Source organism: Aspergillus alliaceus (assembly GCF_009176365.1).
Source record: "Aspergillus alliaceus strain CBS 536.65 unplaced genomic scaffold BDW43scaffold_31, whole genome shotgun sequence".
Classification (NCBI taxonomy): domain Eukaryota; kingdom Fungi; phylum Ascomycota; class Eurotiomycetes; order Eurotiales; family Aspergillaceae; genus Aspergillus; species Aspergillus alliaceus.
Window position 1 is genome coordinate 349,911 of NW_022474714.1, and position 20,228 is coordinate 370,138.

The following is a 20,228-nucleotide window of genomic DNA, read 5'->3' on the forward strand; positions in this document are numbered from 1 at the left end:
GTCCCTACTTCACTAGCTGCGGGGTATTAAGATCAATTGTAGAATAAGGATATAACAGTCGACATTCAGGACGAGGATTAATTATCACCTTTGTGAGTATCTTAGCCTATTATAGGCTCCCTGAGCGCCACGTTAACCGAAAAATCAGGTCTATCGTGTGATTTAAACTAGACTATTTATCTTCATTCAATTTGGTTTAGTGGATCGATTTTAGGCGTTGTATCTATGCTAGTGTGTAAAAACAGAACATTGACTGGCGTGCACTGGGGTTGGAATTATCAAAATCAATCAACCATGGTATTTGCCTACTTGGTTGCAGGGCGCGTATCCCGAAGATGTACTCGCTGCGCCCTTTTCCACCGGCCGTAGGCTCGATCCCCTCTAGTGATGCGAACTAGTGATACAACTTACCGCAGCTGGCATGGGTGATCGGTAGCGAAATTGGCGCATTGTCTTAGGCTACCTCGTTTCCTGATGTGAGGCGTAGCTCGGCCCTATGACATGACCGAAGTGTGTCTGAGCAGTCCTCTTTGGTATCCTTTCTCCGATCTCAAGCAAAGAGGAGTGTACCGACTACATGTGAGAGCCCTATATCTTTACGACGAAGATGAGATATTCGTCCTGACTTATTCTAGCTAATCATACAGTGTGGTTGACGTCCGAAGAAGTCACTACTCTAGAACAATATATGTAGTAAAAGGCAACTTTGGATGATGCGTTAAACAGCTTCGTTTACCCGTCATCATGCACAAACCGGAACCCGTTCTCAGCTGAAGACAGGGAAGCAGATGTTATTTGCCATGTTAGCCCTAATTGAAATCAGTTTGTCTAATTGGATGGCCACTGCACTACACTTGCAGCCATCTATTTCTTAGCTGACGTGTTGTACCTCGCCTATCCCTTGACGCCCGGAGTCGCTCTTGCATACAACCCAGGGATGCTATATATATGCCATCCAAAGACCCCTCCAGTGTCTCTCCTGTAATCAAGTTAGTTCATTCAGCTCTCGGGCGCCCAGTATCCCCATCGCCAACCATTTTCTGTAACTTACACAACATAGTCCAACACTACATCCAGTGAACAAATATGGTCTTCTATGCATACTCCAAAAGCGTGAGCAATCCAAGTCGCAATAGCGTACAAGGATCCTTTCTAACCGATGTTTCTTGCAAAACCTAGATCAAGGATGACGTGCACTGGCGGTATCTGATCACTGCACCAAGTCTGGAAGTCATGGATGAGTGGTACCGAGCCATGCAGAAAGCACTCCCGACCGGGGTCATAACCCGACAGTCCCCCGAGTTCTACGTGCATGATCCAAGCAGAGTCGATCTCGGAAGATGCACCTGGACCGGCCATAACATAGTGCCCGAGTTCATGAATCGGATGACCTTCGCCCTTCTGAATAACGTCGACGGTCCCCTCTACCTGCCATTCTATAACGGACATGTCTGCGACCATCGTAGCGGAAAGTGGTATGTCGTCTCTTCAGGTACTAGCATTGCCACTTGCTGACATATATATAGCTTTTACATTCGGTCGAAAAGCGATCCGTCTGTGTTCTGGTTCGCAGACGCAAATGGAATACATGCTGCTACGGGCAAGCGTAGTAGGTTCCGTATCACTGGGAGAGATACGGATAAGGATACGGTGTTGGTCAGAGGAGATTCCATTTCGATCTCGCCTGTCGATCATAGGGATCGTTTCGTGTCGGTTGCCGGCGATGGGTTGCTCACTCTCGACTGGAGGGGTGATGATTTCAAATTTGGTGAGTTTAAGTATGGCTTTGCTTCTGATGACTGGGAAGGGAGGGCGAGGGTTAGGAGAGTTAATGATGATGGCGAAGAGTGGGAGCTGGTGTCCTAGTATCCTTGACGCCTGTCATGTCCGCAAGGGTATTTATCATTGATTCCTTTGAAGAAGCGTCGCGTTGAAGGTCTTAAGCGGTAGGAAGAAAAGCAAAAAAAAAAAAAAAAGTTGAAAATAAACTAAAACGGGCAGTAATCTGCCTACGATCCCAACCTCCCAGTGCCTCCCCAGGAGCCTACCATTATATAGGAAGGTAGAGCACACTATCCGGGTTTACTATAACTACTTGATATCACCAATCCCAAGACACTAGTGCTACATAATCCATAATGCTGGGCATCCACTGATGTTCAATTTGCAACTCTCGTGGATTTTGCAAGCTCTATGAGTGATGTGTTTATGAATTCTCATAGCAAATGCCAGCAAGAGATACAAACAACCCATTCTCAACGGTCTTACCACTAACCACCCCCTTAAGAGCCGGGCGAGGGTGCTCATCGCAAAGTCTAGAGAGGACCCCGCTAGTCGAATACCGGTATATGTGCCGCACGCGCATCGATGGTAAACGATACCCGGTGATCCTGGCTCAACTAGAGTGTGAACAGCGACCTAGCGGGCCCATTAGATTGCCAACGTGGGAATTCAAGCGGACATCCTCTGCAGTGGCCATCTCGCGGGATATACTCCAGGCACCAGTGCCGTCCCATAAGCCTGCCTGTAGTTTCCCAGGTGTTTGCTTGGCTTTCCTGCTCTCACTTATAGAATAAGTGTTGCACCTCCTATAATAAATAGGTTTATTTGTCTCTGTACGGAGTATAAGCCGCCCACTAAGTCCTTGTCTAACGCCCACTTTCACGAAGAGACAAGCGAGTCCGTACTATTTACAGTGTATCAGTTTGTTATAAAAGTCTGTTTTCGGGTCAACTAGCACATCTCAAGATTTTTGTCGTTCTTCCTTTCTTGTTTCTCGCCTTCTCTTCACTGTGCACAATACTATTCTTCTATTTATTCACGCTGACTTTGGCTGCTGGCCCAGGTCAATCAGGTGAACCATCACGGCCTTCCATCCCAGACACCAATGTACCAGGTACAAAGAATTAACCAGACCACAAGGCAAAGACGGAACGACAGAAGAAGGAAAGTGAAGAAGCACTTATGAAGACAAGACAATTTCACCAGGTTCGTAGCAACATCTTCGCACGGCAGATGATACGCCAAACAGACCCCCAGTGGAGATGGAAATAGCTGCAGACTGTGCATATAGGGGCACGATTTAGCGCTCATGGATAGATTCGGATCGATTCCTAGGGTTCGACGAAGAACTCAGACAGTTCTTTGGACAAAAGGGGTATGTATTTCTTTTTGCAATTTCACATCTTCTCAAAGCTATCGTAGGCGATAGCTAACAATCTGGTGGGAATGGAATAACCAAAGCTCGTGCTGCAACCTGCGGGTACTACCGTAAAAAGATACATCTTGGATAAGCACCTCTAGACCCTTCACACGCTCACTTGTGACTCTAATGTACGTAGAGGCTCTGAAGAGATAGAGCCCTTTTTGACTCAGCATAAGTCGTCTCTATGCAATAGGCTACATCCTCAATAATAATTACGCAGCAGGAGCGATATACCGAGAATTAGATTACTTGGCCGGCACAAAGGAGGGGATGATAACAATTGGTTGTTATGGCCATTTGTTCAATGACAGGACGGCTCCCGAAAAAGCTGACATAGATGGTGATTTGAATCACCACCATTTCATCCTATACTCTTGTTCATACCAGGATATATATATTATGGTCTTGTGGTCCAATATCATTTGACCAATGATGTTCTCTGTTTCATATTGTTGCTCTTCCAAAGTCGGCCTCCTGCCTCACCTGCTTTAAGCTATTCAACATGGTATTGGCTATTTATATTTTCCTTTGTATCTAAAAGCAGACTGCTAAATACTGTTGAGAGCAGATATTCTCACCACCTATATTTAAAAAGCTCTTTTCGGAGCCCTGTCCCCTGAAATTCAAGATCACGGATATGTGTACCTGTCCGTGACTTCCAGCCCGACATCAAAAATGGCTAACATAGACAATATATATAGTGACCACGGTTCCATCACCATAAACAACAGTTGTACACAACAAATGGCAAGCAGTACAAAAGGACCTGATAGCATTTCAATTATCTTGTGCTCTTAGGTGAGTAGAGCCAGTCTCGAAGGTATATATTGTCGACAGCTTTTTCGGTGCAGGAGATTTATGTATTGGTAGTATCTTTCTCACAAGTAAATACTACAAATCCAACGAGCCCAGAGCTCGTGAAATGTATTTTTTTTAGAATGCTACACCTCTTCAAATGTTAGGCGACTCTCTATTAGTAACCATATTAAATAAATTCTCACTATCATAGTTTCATAAAGGATTCTATAGACCGGAAACTACTGTGTCTGGCAATAGTTCATTGTCTTTCGGCAAATAATCCTGATCTTTGGCGAATCGTTACCTCCGATATAGCACTTCATGAAAGGGGGGAATAGCCAGCAGATAGCCAGGGCTACATCAAACCACGCGCATATCATACTGGCTTCAAGAAAGCTTAGCTTGGGGCTTTGCAAGATATTGTCATAGAGAATCAAGCTAAATACTAGTTGGAAGGCAGTGCAATCTAACCAATCAGAATATTATTTGTTCAAGTGTGATATTGCTGAGAACCATAATTGGCCCCGATCCGGTCTGTGGGTCGAACCCTTGGATCAGCTGAGAGTGGTCCTACAGCGATTCTACCATCATTCATGATCTGCTGTATGTTACTAGGAGATGAGGAAGTTCGTTTTATATAGATGTCTATTCGGTGGGGTTCATGGTGCGAGTAATTACGACCCTGTTGTTCTGCATCGCACTGCACAACAGTGAATACCCCATCCAGACCACAACCATCAGTCTGAAGCCTCTGAGTCTCCAGCAGACAGCAAGCACGCGCACCAAATGCGGCGATTGCAACCGAGACTAGAACTATCCCTGACGCTACTGGCGTTATAAACGTCCGGTGTATGACGATATCAGGGCGATCGAAGTTGTTAGCTCTGATCCCGCAAGGCAATTGGATTGGCTCCGCCGCTGCTACAAATCCTTTCCTAGGTTGGCACAGTGATATGTAGGTTGGTATCTCCGACGTTTCCCCTCTGCTTAGTGTGTTGATCGTAAACTTACTAACAGCGTAGCGTAATTCTCGGACTGTAACTCTTGGTCAATAGCACCAGGGTTCAGTATTATTGTTGCCTGCTCAATCTAGATGGAGACGACAAGCTTGAAGATATTGTGGGCGTTAGTTGTTAAGACTTTGCGTTAGACCGGATATATTTGTACGATAATACCGGTAGATACCGGCACTCTTCAGAAGCCCCATGCACCGGCTAGACTTAGGTGTGCGGCGTGAGTTAGTGTGAGCCGATGTGGGTCTATAATCGAGTCAGTGGGCTCACCGGTCATTCGGAGAAGTAGAGGCGGGACCACAATGGGGATCGGAAAAAACTGAGTTAATAACTCCGTCCTTACTGCGACGTACACCGGTCTACCCTGGTGATTTTGTTAGTACGGTCCATCTAGGTGGGTCAGCACTCTGGCGGTGAGGTCTGCCACCGCTTACCTTTCTAGGGTTCTCCTGAAGTGATTTAGGCTCCGTGTCAAGGCCGCAGGTGAAGCTATTCAGAACCGCCTGTCTATCTATCTACCTACCTGTCTATCTATCTGCTTTCTTGTCTACCTACGGAATGGCCGATTCTAGACCTAGAACTCCAGAACGCCAGAACTCTGAGCGCTTGAATTGAGATGATCGAATACGTATAATAGCGCTTCGAGACGCCGGCTTTACCTATGAGCAAATTCAGCAGTATCTGCCCTTTACCACCTATTGACAGATTCAATATATATGCCAAACTCAGACCTATACACCTAGAAAAGCCCGTGATGCAACACCTAAGCTCAGCGAAGCAGAAGTTGATGATATTATTGCTTGGATATCATCTTCTAAGCGTACGCGTCGTTTATCTTACTATAAGGTAATCAAAGAGCTTAAATTAAGTGTCTCTTATAATACTTTGGCCCGAGCACTTAGAAAACGAGGCTATTCACGCTATATAGCACTTCGCAAGCCTCCTTTAAGTGAGCGTAATAAGCAAGCACGCTTGGCCTGGGCTTTAGAGCATGTTAATTGGACTGCTGGGCAATGGAGGCAGATCCTATGGTCTGATGAATCCTGGGTCACCTCTGGATCCCACCAACGCCTCTATGTAACGCGTAGGGTAGATGAGGATCTTGATGAGACCTGTGTTCGCTCTTCAGATCGCCGACGCCGTGGCTGGATGTTCTGGGGTGCTTTTCATGGGACTACTAAAGGTCCCTGCCTGTTCTGGGAAAAGGATTGGGGCCACATTACTGCTGAATCATATCAAGCAAAGATTTTGCCTTTAGTAGATGGCTATATACGCCTGTTAAAGCAAGAAAATCCCAATACTACTCCGCTGTTTTTTATGCAAGATAATGCACCTGGGCACGCTGCTCAAGAGACAAAGAGTGATCTAGAAAAGCATGGAGTATCAGTGATATACTGGCCTGCCTACTCGCCTGATCTAAATCCTATTGAAAATATATGGGATTGGATGAAGGATTGGATTATGGCACGCTATCCAGATGAGGCAGTTTTATCATATAATCGGTTGAGAATAGTAGTTAGGCAGGCCTGGGAAGCAGTCCCTGAATCATTTTTTGGGGATTTACTAGATACTATGCAGGCCCGTTGTCAGGCAGTAATCGCTGCAGAAGGTGGCCATACAAGATATTGATTTTGAATAGCTTTTAATTGAGCGCTTTTAGTTGGTATTTGGTATGAGTTGAATAACCGGCAGAATTCCTTAGCGCGTTTTTAGTGGCGGTGGACCGTACTAACAAAATCACCAGGGTAGACTGTGTAGAATCCCGATTGCAGAATCCAGACTTCTAGAGCGTCTCCATGGTATGAATGGCGGAGCAGTGCTGACTGTGAAGAATTCCTCAGCTCCAATGGCGTTGGCATCGGCGTTCTTATGTGCTTCCATGATAAACTCATCGAGCAGTATCTACGTGACGAATCGGAGATCATCAGGGCAGATCGATCACAATTCTTCCTCAAAGCCCGAGCCAAGGAGACCAAGTCTCTGGGCATGAATAGGGCAAGGTGTTGCGGAAGGGCGCGGACTTCACCGAGGGAGTCAGTCAAACGACGGTGCACGAACTGCATAAGCATATACATACAGGTCTAAGATCTAGGATCAACCTATAGAATGGCGGGGCCGAGCCTATCTTTCCTTGTTGCATGATAGTGACTGGATTGTTGGAAGGATGGAATAGGAATAATGGTGCTGAATGGAGGAGGAAAACGGGGACGGCTTCAGGCCCACAGCACCGTACCCAGTCCCAGCTCCACAAGCTTACCAGCTCGCTTGAACTACCGAAATTACTTTTCAAAACCTCAGTGAAACATGAAATAATAATAAAACATGCGTGGCTCAATGCTTCAAGTCCAGGTTTCAGTAAAACATTCTGGTATATTTAGGTACTGGATATAATCTCGGGCGATTTCCGCCAGTGACAAGGCTTGGTATGTCTTACCTGCTTTAGGGTTCCACTGGTGCGACAGTAGCGTGAAGGATATAAATTAAATGGAGGACCTAGACTACTAGTTTCATCCTTGAGGATTGACATACTTCCTAAAGTCTTAGCGCGCGAGTCTAAAGGAGTCAAGGGCCCACTGATAGGCAAGTACAATAGATAGCAACAATAGTATCAGGGGCCATAGCAATACTAGAATGAGTGAAAACTGTAATGAGAATATTTGTCGGATAGAGAAATATATACCAACAGAAACCATAGTATTCCTAGGCATCAGACACTCTCATTGACGCGCACGTCGGTAGTAACTTGAATGCCCTCATGCACGATGCGCTCCTGTGACCCATAGTGACTTGTTTCTACACCTGCACTGCTGTATCCTGTCACCGGTTTCAGCTTGACGCTATTGTGCCCTTTAATTGATAAGCCATTGAACGTCCGATGCGTAGAAGTCCCGTACATCTTCGACGGGCTCATTGAGTCGTCCTTGCTAGAGAGGCCGAGCAGGCGCTGTAGAGCGGGAAAGCGGTACGTAACGAGCGATTTGAATGAGGGAATACATGCAATAAAAATGGCCACTGCGACTTCCACGCAAGACCAGTTCATGGCTCCGACCAATGCCCCTATAGGCGACGAGTCGTCAGTAAAGTCCTCAAAAAAAAAAGAATAATTACAATAGAGGGGAAGAAAAGAAATCATTGTAACCCACAGGTGTGGTCATCCTTGAATGAGTTCATATAGGTGACGCGAATAATACTTGTCACGCATACCCTAGCATCCATACTAGTTAACTCTTCCCGTATTCCTTTCAAAAAGGAGCAACGTACAGGAGACCCAGACTGAACATCACCACCAGTCCTACACGCTTGCCCACCGTCATCTTCAGCTGCATAAGTTTGGGCACGGGCATCACGAAAAGGGCCAGGTCAGTGGCTAGTTTGATCCCAAAATTGATGTAGTAAAAGAGCGTCATGTCCACGCACTTGCCCTCGACGAGGCCGGTAGGGTCCCATGCCTTGTGGATGGGCTGACATTGAAAGATAACCACAAGAGTTTCTTCGAGCGTCTCAGCAACCAGAATGGCCAATATACTCCAGCAGGCAAGGCGAAACTTCTCCCCTGGAAAAATATGTAGATAGAGCAGGCAGAAGGAGATCTTGATAGCACCGAGGGCGAGGACATAGGCGAGCATGGTGACGAAGTTGAGCTGTAAAGGGATTTTCACAATTAGCGGATAGCTATGCAGTTGCCCATCATTGAATAGTCTCGTACCTTGAGAAACATTCCCCGATCATCGAAGCTTTGCACCGTCCCAATGTGCTTACCGAGCCCATACTTTGTCACTGAGAGAATCGAATCATTAGCATACCATTTCTAGTGTCCTATCCGCGGTGTGGTTACTTACTACACATGCAAACAACGCACAGAACACACGTAAAGACCTACATCCGACAGCGGTGCATGAGTAAATAGGGGAAGACAGGCGGAGCAAGGAGGCGTACCCAACTGGTTACACATAATAAATCATCAAAATTGACCCCAGCAAGGTATCGCATCCGGACCCAGAGACGCACCAGCAGCCCGCCGGTCGCGAACACGAGGAGCAGCGTGTCACATACGATGATCTCCGGAATCCGGGACTGCGCCAGGTAGGCTATTCGCTCAGGCGTGAGTGCTCTCTTCCAAACCTCTTCCATGGGGAAGACCGGCTGGCCGTTTCGAGAGAAAGAAACGAGAAAGGCTGTATAATGAAGAGGAAGGTGGTTACATTTGCGGGAGACGGAGAGCGTACGGGAGGGAGTCCTGACGGCGATTCCGGAAACTTACCCAGGTGGTCTGCAGAGCGTGGGTTTGTTTCATCCTGTCCACCAGGGGGAGTAGATTTTATCGATACGTGGAGACATCCGCTGGTAAATGGTGTTCCAGCTCCCTATGGAGACTATGGGGTATACTAGTCAAATTTCATTCTATGATTCATGCAGCGGACAATTTCCCAGGGCCCACCGCTGATCCACTTGGCTTAATATTCTCGGGGACACCACATACGCTATATAGGAGGCGTTGAAGATGAGCCTTGAGGTCATCTCGATGAACAAAGACTTCGTTTCTCAGGTGATTAGTGCTCCTCGGGCTGTACTTTAGATCCACAAGGCCGGGCCTCAGAATACAATTGATCTTAACAGTACTTACGCTGGTCCCTGGAGTAAGGTCTTCTTCGACATCTCGCAGCTTCACCAGGTTGGCTTTGTCGTCCTCTGGTGCCCAGGAGAAATTTTGGGGTTGCCACTATAACCCTGTATGAATACATTATTATGCCAAGCACAGCCTCTTTTTATAGAATGGAGAACGAAGATCAAATCAAAATAGGCAATACATACCGCATAGTTTGAATAAGAAACTAATTAATAAATGATAATTTATAGGCTAAATTGATTGCAGCCCGTTTGGCTCCCCACTTGATTGATTTACACTATTTACTATGTGCCTTACCAAGTGTGGTCAGCCACATTTTAAATTGCATAGACCAATCTGACTATATTTAGTTTCCAGCTAACTTACAATCATAGATAACAAGGGATGGTTTATCTATCCGCTGGGGCTATATTTGCCGTGGATATACAATCATATGTCAATGATATCGCAACACTTTCGCGCGTCGCGCACCGCGTCAAAAATTGCACTATTTTCAACTACATACAATTCAATCAAAATGAGGTCTTTTGGCACAGGTATCAGTGCAAATAGAAGGCCTAGATCTGAGCTATCCAGTGAGCAACGCACTGCTATCCTTCAAGCATTAGAGAATGGTCAGCAGCCTACTAAATTGCTCAAGTTTTTAAGGTGGATCGTTCCACTGTCTACCGCACCAAGGAACGCTTTCAAAATGACCACCTTTTAAAATCACGCCCTAGGCTTGGTAGACCTGAAAAGTTAAGCCACTCGACTAAGCGCTATATCTATCAGATAGTGCGCCGGAGGCCTAGAATCAGCTGGGAAGCGCTTACTGTTGGGACTCCTGGAAATATCTCTTCATGTACAATTCGCCGCGCTTTACGTTCCTATTTGAAAAAAAAAGAGGAAAAGTAAAAAGCGTATTCCGCTTACAGCTGATATTGTAAAAAAGCGATATCAATTTCCTCGTTCGTTGCTGCATGGCTGTATAATACTGATTGGATTAATATACTGTTTTCGGATGAATGCTCCGTTGCGCGCGATTCTAATAATTCTACATATTATGTCTTTCGCTTATCGAATGAGGCATATGGACCTGATCTTGTTACTCTAAAGAAGTATGGAACGTCCTTTTCTTATATGATTTGGGCTGCTATCAAGATCGGTGGTCGGTCAGAGTTAGTGGTTCTACAGCAGGATAAAACAGCACCTAGACGAGGCTATTTAACCAACTCCTATTTAGAATACTTAGAAAAAGGTCTCGTGCCAATCTACGAGCCAGGGGCTATATTCCAACAAGATAACGCAAAACTCCATCTATCTCATCAAGCTCAGGAATGGTTTGAAATGTATGGGATCTGGGTCCTAGATTGGCCACCACACTCGCCTGATTTAAACCCTATTGAGCATGTTCTGGCACCTGCTTAAGCGCAAGCTAGAGGAGCTCTATCCAGGGCTCTTCTCTACGAAAGACACGCAGGTTGAATTGAAGCGTTTTAAAAAGTGTATTCAGGCTGCGTGGGAGGCCCTTGATCAAAGAACAATTGAGCAACTGATTTGCTCTATGCCACGCAGGCTTCACTCTGTTTACAAAGCACGGGGTTGGTATACTAAATATTGATATAGTATTTCCATAGAATCTATTTATAGATTATAGAACATACAGAATTGGTTGAAATAATGGCGGGTGAAGTCAGCGCGTCAATGGGCGGAATCTCGGGTGTTGCAATACTTTTGTCATGGTAGTTTAGCTAAAAAGACAGGATACCCTCTTTTATAGGGCTTTATCATCACAGCTGTATGACATGGAGCAAGCGATAGTGAAGCCAAAAGGCTAATGGTCTCAAACAAAACAATAGCCACCCAAGTCTAAGCTCTATACTCACTCCTACCTACCCGCGCGCCCCTACTCTGGACTCGAATTTTGGTTTTGGCAGGGGTTCAGAGTAGCACGGGGCTATGGAAATTATCAGACCTAGTAACCTAATGTAACAATTTAATCACATATAGGAGGAACTAGGAGGTTCAACACCGGTACAGCAATAGACGGGGCTGGGTCTAATTAATTTCGGAGGTCCGCGTGAAGCCCTAGACCAGGAACTCGCATTTTTTAGTGCCCATTCAGTCAAGCTAATGCTTCCACCAAACACCGCAAGAACCAATGATCAATCATTGTCACTTAGCACTGCCGCCGAAAACCGACCACCTGACCCCATACCAACTAGGTGTCATAATATGCTTCGTGCCTGCTTATCGACAAAAGTGCTAGGAACCCATCCTTCCAATGTCATTGCTTTGCATATATTCGAATCCTTGCACACTATTGGGGTTCCCTGCTGCCCGACTGGACTTGACACCCTACCTCAATCAATCTAATACGTCAACCTGAAGCAACAAGTCCCACATATACCAGTGACGCCCGGCAACTATCACGAATACACCATCACAAACCCCCAAAACAGAGTTCCTACTACCCAAAAACAACCCTTTGACTTCAAACCACCCCTCATCTAAGAGCAAAACTAACTATGGCCCTCCCCCAGCCTCTTCCCAAAGTCCCCAGCACCGATGAAATCGTCCCAGCAATGCAACGCATCATTTCCCAATACAACACTGTCAGAAAAGTAATCCTCCAGACCGTCACCCCCTCTACTGCATCTTTCGACAATGTCTTGTATCCTTTAGCCCAAGTTGAAAACAGCGTGCAGGGCGAGCACGGAATGATCTATATGCTACAATACGGGTCCCCGTCACTAGCCACACAGGAGGCATTCAACCAGGCGCACAAATTATTCGTCGAGGCTCAGGCATCGTGGACTATGGACGAGAGGTTTTTCAAACTCCTCCGGGCAGCAAGGGAGAATCCAGATTTTGAGAGGTTGGATGTTGAATCGAGGCATTTATTGGAGAAGGAGCTGTTGAGTTACAGGCATGCGGGACATGGGTTGTTGAGTCCATCTGAGCTGGAGGAATATTCAAAACAGAGGATGGAGATCGCGAATCTAGAAAGGAGGTTTCAACAGAGTTTGGCGCGGGAGAATGGGGGTGTTTGGTTTACTTTGGATGAGCTGGATGGGTTGCCGGCGGAGGAATTGGCGAAGTGGAAGGATGGGTCAGGAGAGAGATCGAGGGAAAATCAGACGAGTACAGGGTTGAAGTTCGTGCCTTTTGCGAATGGGGGGACATTTGCTGTTTTGACTTATGCGAAGCGCTCGGAGACACGCAAGAGGATGTTCTTGGAGGATAATATGAAGCTGGGAGAGAATAAGCCGGTTCTCGAGGCGATTATCAAACGTCGCGCTGCACAGGCTCATTTGTTGAAATATCCGCATCATGCTGCTTTTAGGTTAGAAAGGCGGATGATGAAGACCATGCAGTGGCTAGAGGACTTCCTTGGTCAGCTTCGACAAACTCTTTGTCTCTGTGGGAGAGAGGAGATCAAGGTGCTACAGCATCGACGGCTGAAGGATCTACAGGAGAGTGGACAGTACGCCGAACGACGAGCAGCGGAGAAGTTTCCGCCGTGGGATAAGAGGTACTATGAAAGGCTGGTGGAGCAGGAGTTTGATATTGACCAAACCACAATTTCCGAATTCTTTCCACTGGAGCGAACTGCGACTGGGATGCTGGACATATTTTCCTCTCTTCTTGAACTCCGATTCGAACCCGTCCCAACCGAGAACCTGAATGAAGATGTCATTTGGCATGACACCGTACGGGTGTTCTCTGTGTGGGATACGAAATGTGGTGGATTCATCGGATATCTGTATTTTGATCTCTTATGGAGGGAAAATAAGTATCGTGGGAATCAGAGCGTCAATATTCAATGTGTTAGTATTTACATCCCTCCAGGGTCTTCCAGCTCTCTACCTCATTGCTCACAAGACGTACAGGGCTATCTAAAACCTGATGGGAACAGGCAACATCCATCAACCATTTTAATGTGTTCATTCCCAGCATCAACACCTACAACCTGTGCCTTGCTCAAGCATCACCAGGTGGTGACTTTGTTTCATGGTATGTGCCCATTAAACTAGCTACCAATGATTGAACCGCGTTAAGTAACAACACGTTGTAGAAATGGGTCACGGGATCCATGATCTGTTGGCGAAGACCAGATATGTTCACTTCCACGGATACAGGTTACCACCCGACTTTGGCGAGATGCCCAGCGTCATGCTCGAGAACTGGTGTTGGATGCCGGACGTCCTTAAACGGCTCAGCTGCCATTACACTACGCTTAACGACAACTACCTAGTGGAATGGCGAAAGCAACACCCTGGTGGATCCGATCCGCCCAAGGAAATCCCCGAGGATTTGGTGAACCGCCTGGTGAAGCATCGCTACTTCAACCGGGGGCTTTATCATTTATATCAACTGTATGTACCGTCGCAAAAATTAATCCCCTGGACCAAGACACTGATGACGAGTCTCATAAACTAGTTCGATCTCAATCTTCGATCTACAGATTCATAGCCTCAAGGCGCAAACGGAAATCGCCGAGCTCAACGTCCAGAAGCTCTGGTATGACCTCCGAGAGGAGATAGAGGGAATGGACTTTTCCGAGTGCAGAGACGGGTTTGCATTTGGAACGTTTACCCATCTGACAGCGGGTTATGATGTTTGTTACTACGCTTATCTGTGGTATGTTATCATTTCCCATCCAATCCTACGCGGGCGCAACTAACAGTAGAAGCTGCACGGCAATGGCCCAGGATCTATTCTTTTCCGTGTTTGCCGAAGCCCCGTACAATAAGGACTCTTGGGATAGATATCGTCGCCACATCCTGGAGCAAGGTGGAAGTCAACAGGATTTACTGAAAATGTTGGAGGATTTCCTGGGTCGCCCACCAAATATGAATGCGCTCGTGGAAGGGCTGGCACGGGGAGCGAACTAGCTGTATAGCTCTCCAGTTAACGGGTTTTGCTACAGGTTAGGAAAACCAGGGGGGTGCACCTTTACTGTCCCGTGATCTGGATGAATTCACTGGAAGCAAAGAAAGGGGGATATGATCAGCTTGGCCAGCTCAGCAACCGGTCAAGGCTGACAGCAGGAAAGGAGCCTACGAAGTGGAGGCGACAAGAGGGGGGAGGCGCAGCCGTTATTTCCGATGGGAAAAGAGAAAGGGGGGGAGGAGGTTTTATGGTAGCAGCCATACGGACAAGTGAAACGATGGCAGCAACCGGAGGGGTGCAGAATAAGGGAGGGCATCTAGGAGGAAAGAAGAAGTTGGGAGAGAGGATGGTTCGAACAGCGAGGGGACGGTTCTTATATACTACCAGAGGTCACGATGAGGGGCGGACAGCCGGCGTATCGGGAGGCCAAAACTAACCACAGCAGGGAACTCACAGGTCCTCGCTTTACAATAGCGACAGGGTGGTCAATGTCTTCCCAATCAACAAGCTACCAAGGTCAAGCATTTCATGAAATTCATTTTCGGAAAAATCGATCGACGGAATGACAAGCAGAAAAGGCTCAGAGATTTGCACTGCGATATGACGATATTTTGAGTACTACGTTACAAGGTCAAGGAGATTTATCATATGCCTTCAACACAATTTGACTTCCTCGTTAAAAGCATCCCCGAATTTGTACATCGTTGAACAACTGACCTTCCTTCCACTGGCAATTACACAGGCATCAGCATATATTAATAAGAATGGTTTAAGTCTGTCTACCTACCTCGAGCTTCTACAAAAGCAGGAACTAGAAATAGTGGATCTTTTCAGTGAAGCCTTCAGAGATACAGGACGCTCTAAGGATATCCAGAACCCAGTAATTACCACCTGGTTAATATTATTCAAACAGATTGAATATCAGGATCATTTAGCAACCGACTATCTGTCTTTTATGGCTTGTTTAATCATTAAAACATTTCCCAGTCTCTTCTTCCCTTGCCAATATCAAAAAAAAAACGCGGAATAAATGCTTTGGGACTTCTGAATGCTATTTCATTTATCAATAGTCAAGATAAAGAAATTAGTATACACAGGTTTGTGTATATTGCGATCCGGAACTGGCTAAGAAAGAATGCACTATTCAGTCAGTGGACCTAAAAGGTGTCTGATCGAATGCAGGATATTTTTCCAGATGATCATTATATCAATCGAGAACTATGGCGAGAGTACCTCCCTCATGTTTTGGCCTTTGTGCATGAAAATGATTTTCTAGCACAACAGGAACAGTACATTGATTAGATTAAGAGAACTTCAGATTGCCTTGCGAGTGATGGACGATACCACGAAAAAGAGGTATTATACAACAAGCTGATGAAGATCCATTATAAAAGAAATGGGTCCGAACATCCCTCAACTCTGGCCAGCATGGCAAACCTGGCATCAACCTACCGGAAGCAGGGACCGTGGAATGAAGCTGAGAACCTGGACATGCAAGTAATGGAACAAGGAAGACAGTGCTGGGGGATGAACATCCTGACACCCTGAGCAGTATGGCGAACTTCGCCTATACCTGGAAGTCCCTAGGGAAGCTCAAAGCTGCCTTGAATATAAAGAAAAAATATTCTGGGTTATACAACAAAATATTAGGGCTTAATCAACCGGATGCCAGGTCCTCCTCTCGTGCTCTCAGTAACTGGATGGACGAGTACAATTTATTACCAAGTCCAACCTCTCCAGCAAACCCCACTCATATTGGGCGCTCACAACATCTGCAGGAAACTTCAGCGGGGTCTACAGCCACTGTAATAGTCGGTTAGTTACCTCGCGAAGAGCATATCAACCTACCTCATACCCAGACACAATCGGCTGTCAAACTATTTCTTGGAAATCACCCCCTTGTCATGGCTTCCAGAACGCCCTCACCCGCGCTGAGAGGTCAGGACTTCGAAGAAGTTGATTAATTTGTCGCCGTCACGCCAACAAAACAATTGGCTAGTAGGATTAGTTTTGTCCTGATTTTCCAGCATGCTGAGTATGCGTGTACTGTAAGTATCCTGGCATGGGAGGAGGAACTACACATTTCACGAATCAGCTATGTCAAGCAAATAGTGGCCCCATAGCTAACCAGCTGTACTTCTTATATTGTCTTTTCTCTATGTCCAAATTATATAAATACATTGTATATAATCATTAGGTAGTTAGACACCATGAGAGGAGCCACTTCTATTGCAGCTTGGGACATCCCGTTCACTGTGTATTTACAGAACAATGTCCCATTTATGCCCTTTTGGTAAGTTTATGTTCATTACGGATCGTAAATTATCTCAATACTGAACCAAGCCTAGTATAGATTAGGCCGCGGAAATGGCGCTGAGATAGTGTCAAAGAGCGTAAATCATGCAAAACGGAACTCGCAAGGCGCTGTAACGAATGGGCATGGTAAGATATATCATATGTCCAGACCCACGAATTGAACTCGAACTGAAATTGCAAAAGCTGACAGTCTATAACAACAGGAACGACGACGACAGGAAATTAAAATTGCACAACACAAAAGCCGGGAAAAGGATCGTAGTCTAATAAATATACAAGAAACACCGGAAACAGCTCCATCGTCCACATATTTGGCATGGACAGCACCAACGGACAAAGTTTATGTTATCAGGCGGTGGTCAGTAGCTGCATGGTTCCGCAAATGCATCTCATGAAGGAAGTCCTCTGAATTATCTCCGCAGAACTTACATTTGCGGCTAAGTTCGGCTAATAAGGAGTTTCCAAGCCAAGAATCGCGGGAGTTCAACCGCTGCGGGTCGGCGCGGGTTATGTTGAACCCTTGAACCCTAACTGTCTCGACTTGAAACCCATTAAGAGGTCGACCCTGTAACAACCAAAACTAGACATATCTCGCTGACATATTAGGCAGTTGCTTAATGGCTAAATCTCAATAATGAGCAATAATATCGCAAATTTAGTCGTGCTTATCTCATATTGCGAGGGTTGCGGACTTAAAAAGGCTTCTCGAGATATATATCCTTGATAAAGATATCGAAACTAAACAGTGAACAACCATACCACATTACAAATTGTTTCAATTTTTTAGATATATATGAGCCACTAGAAACTAACCTGCATAAGTTATGACGCCAATATCCTCCGACTAGCAGTTTAGTTTTTAGGAACACTCTACCCTTTATACAAGTACACCTTGGATGCAAGTTTGGTATCCACTAGGAGGCCATGACTTGGCGCTGCACATCCAGTGGCGAAACGGTTTAAAATTATCTCTATAAGTATTGTCTTGGAGCGAATAAAATTTAAAAAATAAGAGGCGCCCATTAGTACCCGCCATTTATTCATAAACCACGGCTTAGCCACCCAGCTGAGTATATCCAAGGGTTGTTCGCCTTCACAAATAATCCCGCCCTGTTCGACAATATCCCTTTTCAGTTCTACAGAGTCCAACATAGTTGGTGCCGTAGCAGCTAGCATGATGGCTCGGGTTCTTAATGCAGGCAAAGGTATCAGGTCCAAGAGTGGATGATGGGGAAAGAGAATTTGGGGCAGTGTGGGTTGGAGATGTGCAGGAGTAAGAGGACGAGAAAGGGCGGTAACAAGGGCTTGAGGGTCATCAGACATAGTGGTATTGGGCCCGTAGAATGGTGAGCAGAGTGACATGCACTTGTAGCTGAAGAAATCCTCGATGTTAATGCCAAGACTCTGTGCATTGTGAACACATGCTCGGAGAAGCGTGGTGTGCGTCAATTCGAGAGTGTTGCGGTAGAGATCCAGTGGCATTGCATCCCGCAGTAAATTTGAGTCTAAAAAGTCTAAACTGGGTGTGAACTGGTCGCAATTTTGTGCACCATTCTGTGGATGAGGCGCTATTTCAGAAGGAAACAAATGATTGAGGGTCAATGTCATCGGTGCCAAGCATTGCTTGGATCGGCCTACATCCTTGGACGAGTCAGCGAGCGTAAGCTGCACATTTTTTGGCGCTGGAGCGGGCTGCAGCGTCCTCACTGTGCTAGGCCGTTGCGCTATGTGCTTTTCTCGTTGAGAGCGCTCTCTTTGCCTCTGGCCTGCCTCAAATCAGCACTGTCCCTATCTCCCCCGACATTTCGGTATACTCATGATAAACTCAATGGGCAGCCCGGTTCTGCTCTTTGCGCGCCGGCGTTATGACTCGCTTCGGACGTTTTCGTATTCCTTGGTTGTTATCTCCGTGCATGTCGTTAGGTGGCTTACGGGTTCGAATATCAAGAACAGGGTTGATGTTGATGTTGAGTTCCGCCGACTGGGGGTGGCTTACGCTTTTCTCACCAATTGGAGCGCAGCCCTAAGAGTCGCCACACTATTGGCTTACTGTCCAATAGTACTATTCATCCGACTCAATATACAAATCATTCCTAGTAGAAGTATATAAACCAGGAATTTAACGACGTCCAAAAGCCAAATCCTAACAGAATCCCGAAACAACAACAAGAGTGAACTCATAGGCAAAATCATTTATCCACCCAACACCACACCCAAGCCATCCAAACCACACAACCCCAAATAATGAAGACCATCACCATCGTCGGCACAACAGGCAACCAAGGCCTCTCTGTCGCAGAAACCTTCCTCTCCCTGCCCGATTGGCACGTCCGCTGCATTACGCGCAATGCCTCCTCCCCAGACGCGCAAAGTCTCGCCTTCCTCGGCGCCAGCGTCGTAAAAGCAGACCTCTGACCTCTCTGACGTCTCCTCCCTACGGCCCGCCTTCGCCAATGCAAATGTTATCTTTGCCAACACGGATTTCTGGGGCTCCTATCGTGCCTCCGGAAGCAGCGATGAAGCCTACGCAGTAGAGGTGCAACACGGTCGGAACGCCGCGATCGCCGCCACAGGTATTCCGACACTCGAACGCTTCATCTACTCCGCCCTTATGCCGTTGAAGAAGTATTCTCATGGGAAATACTCCCACGTATACCGCTGCGATACTAAAGCCGAGATCATGGAGTATATTGAGACAGAGATGCCGGAGCTGGCCAAGAAGACGTCATATATTATCCTCGGCGCATAGGCAACTAACCCACTCCTTATGCCGAGGTGGGATCCTTCGGCTCGGAATTATCGGTTTACGGTACCCTTGAAGAAAGGCCAGAGAATACCTATCATTGGGGCTAGGGAGTCGACTGGGGCTTTTGTTAGGGCGTTGGTTGATGAGGCTCCGCAGACGAGATTGCTTGCTTATGATAGTGAGAGTAGTATAGAGGAGATTGTGGAAGTGTGGTCGAGGGCTACGGGGCACAAGGCTGACCTAGTCGAAATGGACCTCGAGGAGATGCACGAGAAGCTTGGGATACCTTGGGAGGTCTTGGATGCTTTTGGGTATATTGCGGAGTATGGATATGCGGCTGGTATTGAAGGGGTCATCAGTCCTTCGCAACTTAAGATGCCCGTGCAGACAGACTCATTTGAGGAGTGGTTGAAGAAGAGGGATTGGAAAGACGTCGTGTCAGGGGGTGAAGGCGAGTGGGATGGTGTAGTTGGAGCGCCTAGAGCTTGATCAGCTAAATTCGCTGCAGGATCTGTGCGGCAGAATCATCTTAAAATATAATTTGAGTTTACTATATATCTGAGGGCTATTTGAGAAAGATGCTTGACCACAACATATGTAAATAAGAGAGGTTATGTACGTCAAATATTGAATTAAGTAGGGCAACCT

The 20,228-nt window shown here is 46.3% G+C and overlaps 4 protein-coding genes across 4 annotated transcripts; 3 read left to right on the forward strand and 1 right to left on the reverse strand.

Moving 5' to 3' along the window:
* Positions 1 to 1,086: 1,086 nt before the first annotated feature.
* BDW43DRAFT_312615 (uncharacterized protein) lies at positions 1,087 to 1,866 on the forward strand (the record flags this gene model as incomplete). Its single annotated transcript, XM_032047401.1, has 3 exons — positions 1,087 to 1,113; positions 1,180 to 1,475; positions 1,527 to 1,866. 3 exons carry the CDS (start codon positions 1,087 to 1,089, stop codon positions 1,864 to 1,866), a joined length of 663 nt encoding a protein of 220 aa, XP_031898836.1.
* Positions 1,867 to 7,723: 5,857 nt separating this feature from the next.
* Positions 7,724 to 9,147, reverse strand: BDW43DRAFT_312616 (uncharacterized protein; the record flags this gene model as incomplete). Its single annotated transcript, XM_032047402.1, has 6 exons — positions 7,724 to 8,073; positions 8,160 to 8,221; positions 8,278 to 8,657; positions 8,723 to 8,793; positions 8,856 to 8,892; positions 8,953 to 9,147. The coding sequence occupies 6 exons, from the start codon at positions 9,145 to 9,147 to the stop codon at positions 7,724 to 7,726; spliced, it is 1,095 nt and encodes a 364-aa protein (XP_031898837.1).
* A 2,763-nt stretch (positions 9,148 to 11,910) lies between these two features.
* On the forward strand, positions 11,911 to 15,270 carry BDW43DRAFT_281275 (M3 family metallopeptidase). Its single transcript, XM_032042489.1, has 5 exons — positions 11,911 to 13,452; positions 13,516 to 13,639; positions 13,701 to 14,001; positions 14,066 to 14,266; positions 14,319 to 15,270. Exons 1-5 carry the CDS (start codon positions 12,151 to 12,153, stop codon positions 14,518 to 14,520), a joined length of 2,130 nt encoding a protein of 709 aa, XP_031898838.1. The 5' UTR covers positions 11,911 to 12,150; the 3' UTR covers positions 14,521 to 15,270.
* A 3,808-nt stretch (positions 15,271 to 19,078) lies between these two features.
* BDW43DRAFT_312618 (uncharacterized protein) lies at positions 19,079 to 20,069 on the forward strand (the record flags this gene model as incomplete). The annotated part of the gene is made up of 3 exons (XM_032047403.1): positions 19,079 to 19,162; positions 19,242 to 19,558; positions 19,610 to 20,069. 3 exons carry the CDS (start codon positions 19,079 to 19,081, stop codon positions 20,067 to 20,069), a joined length of 861 nt encoding a protein of 286 aa, XP_031898839.1.
* Positions 20,070 to 20,228: the final 159 nt, after the last annotated feature.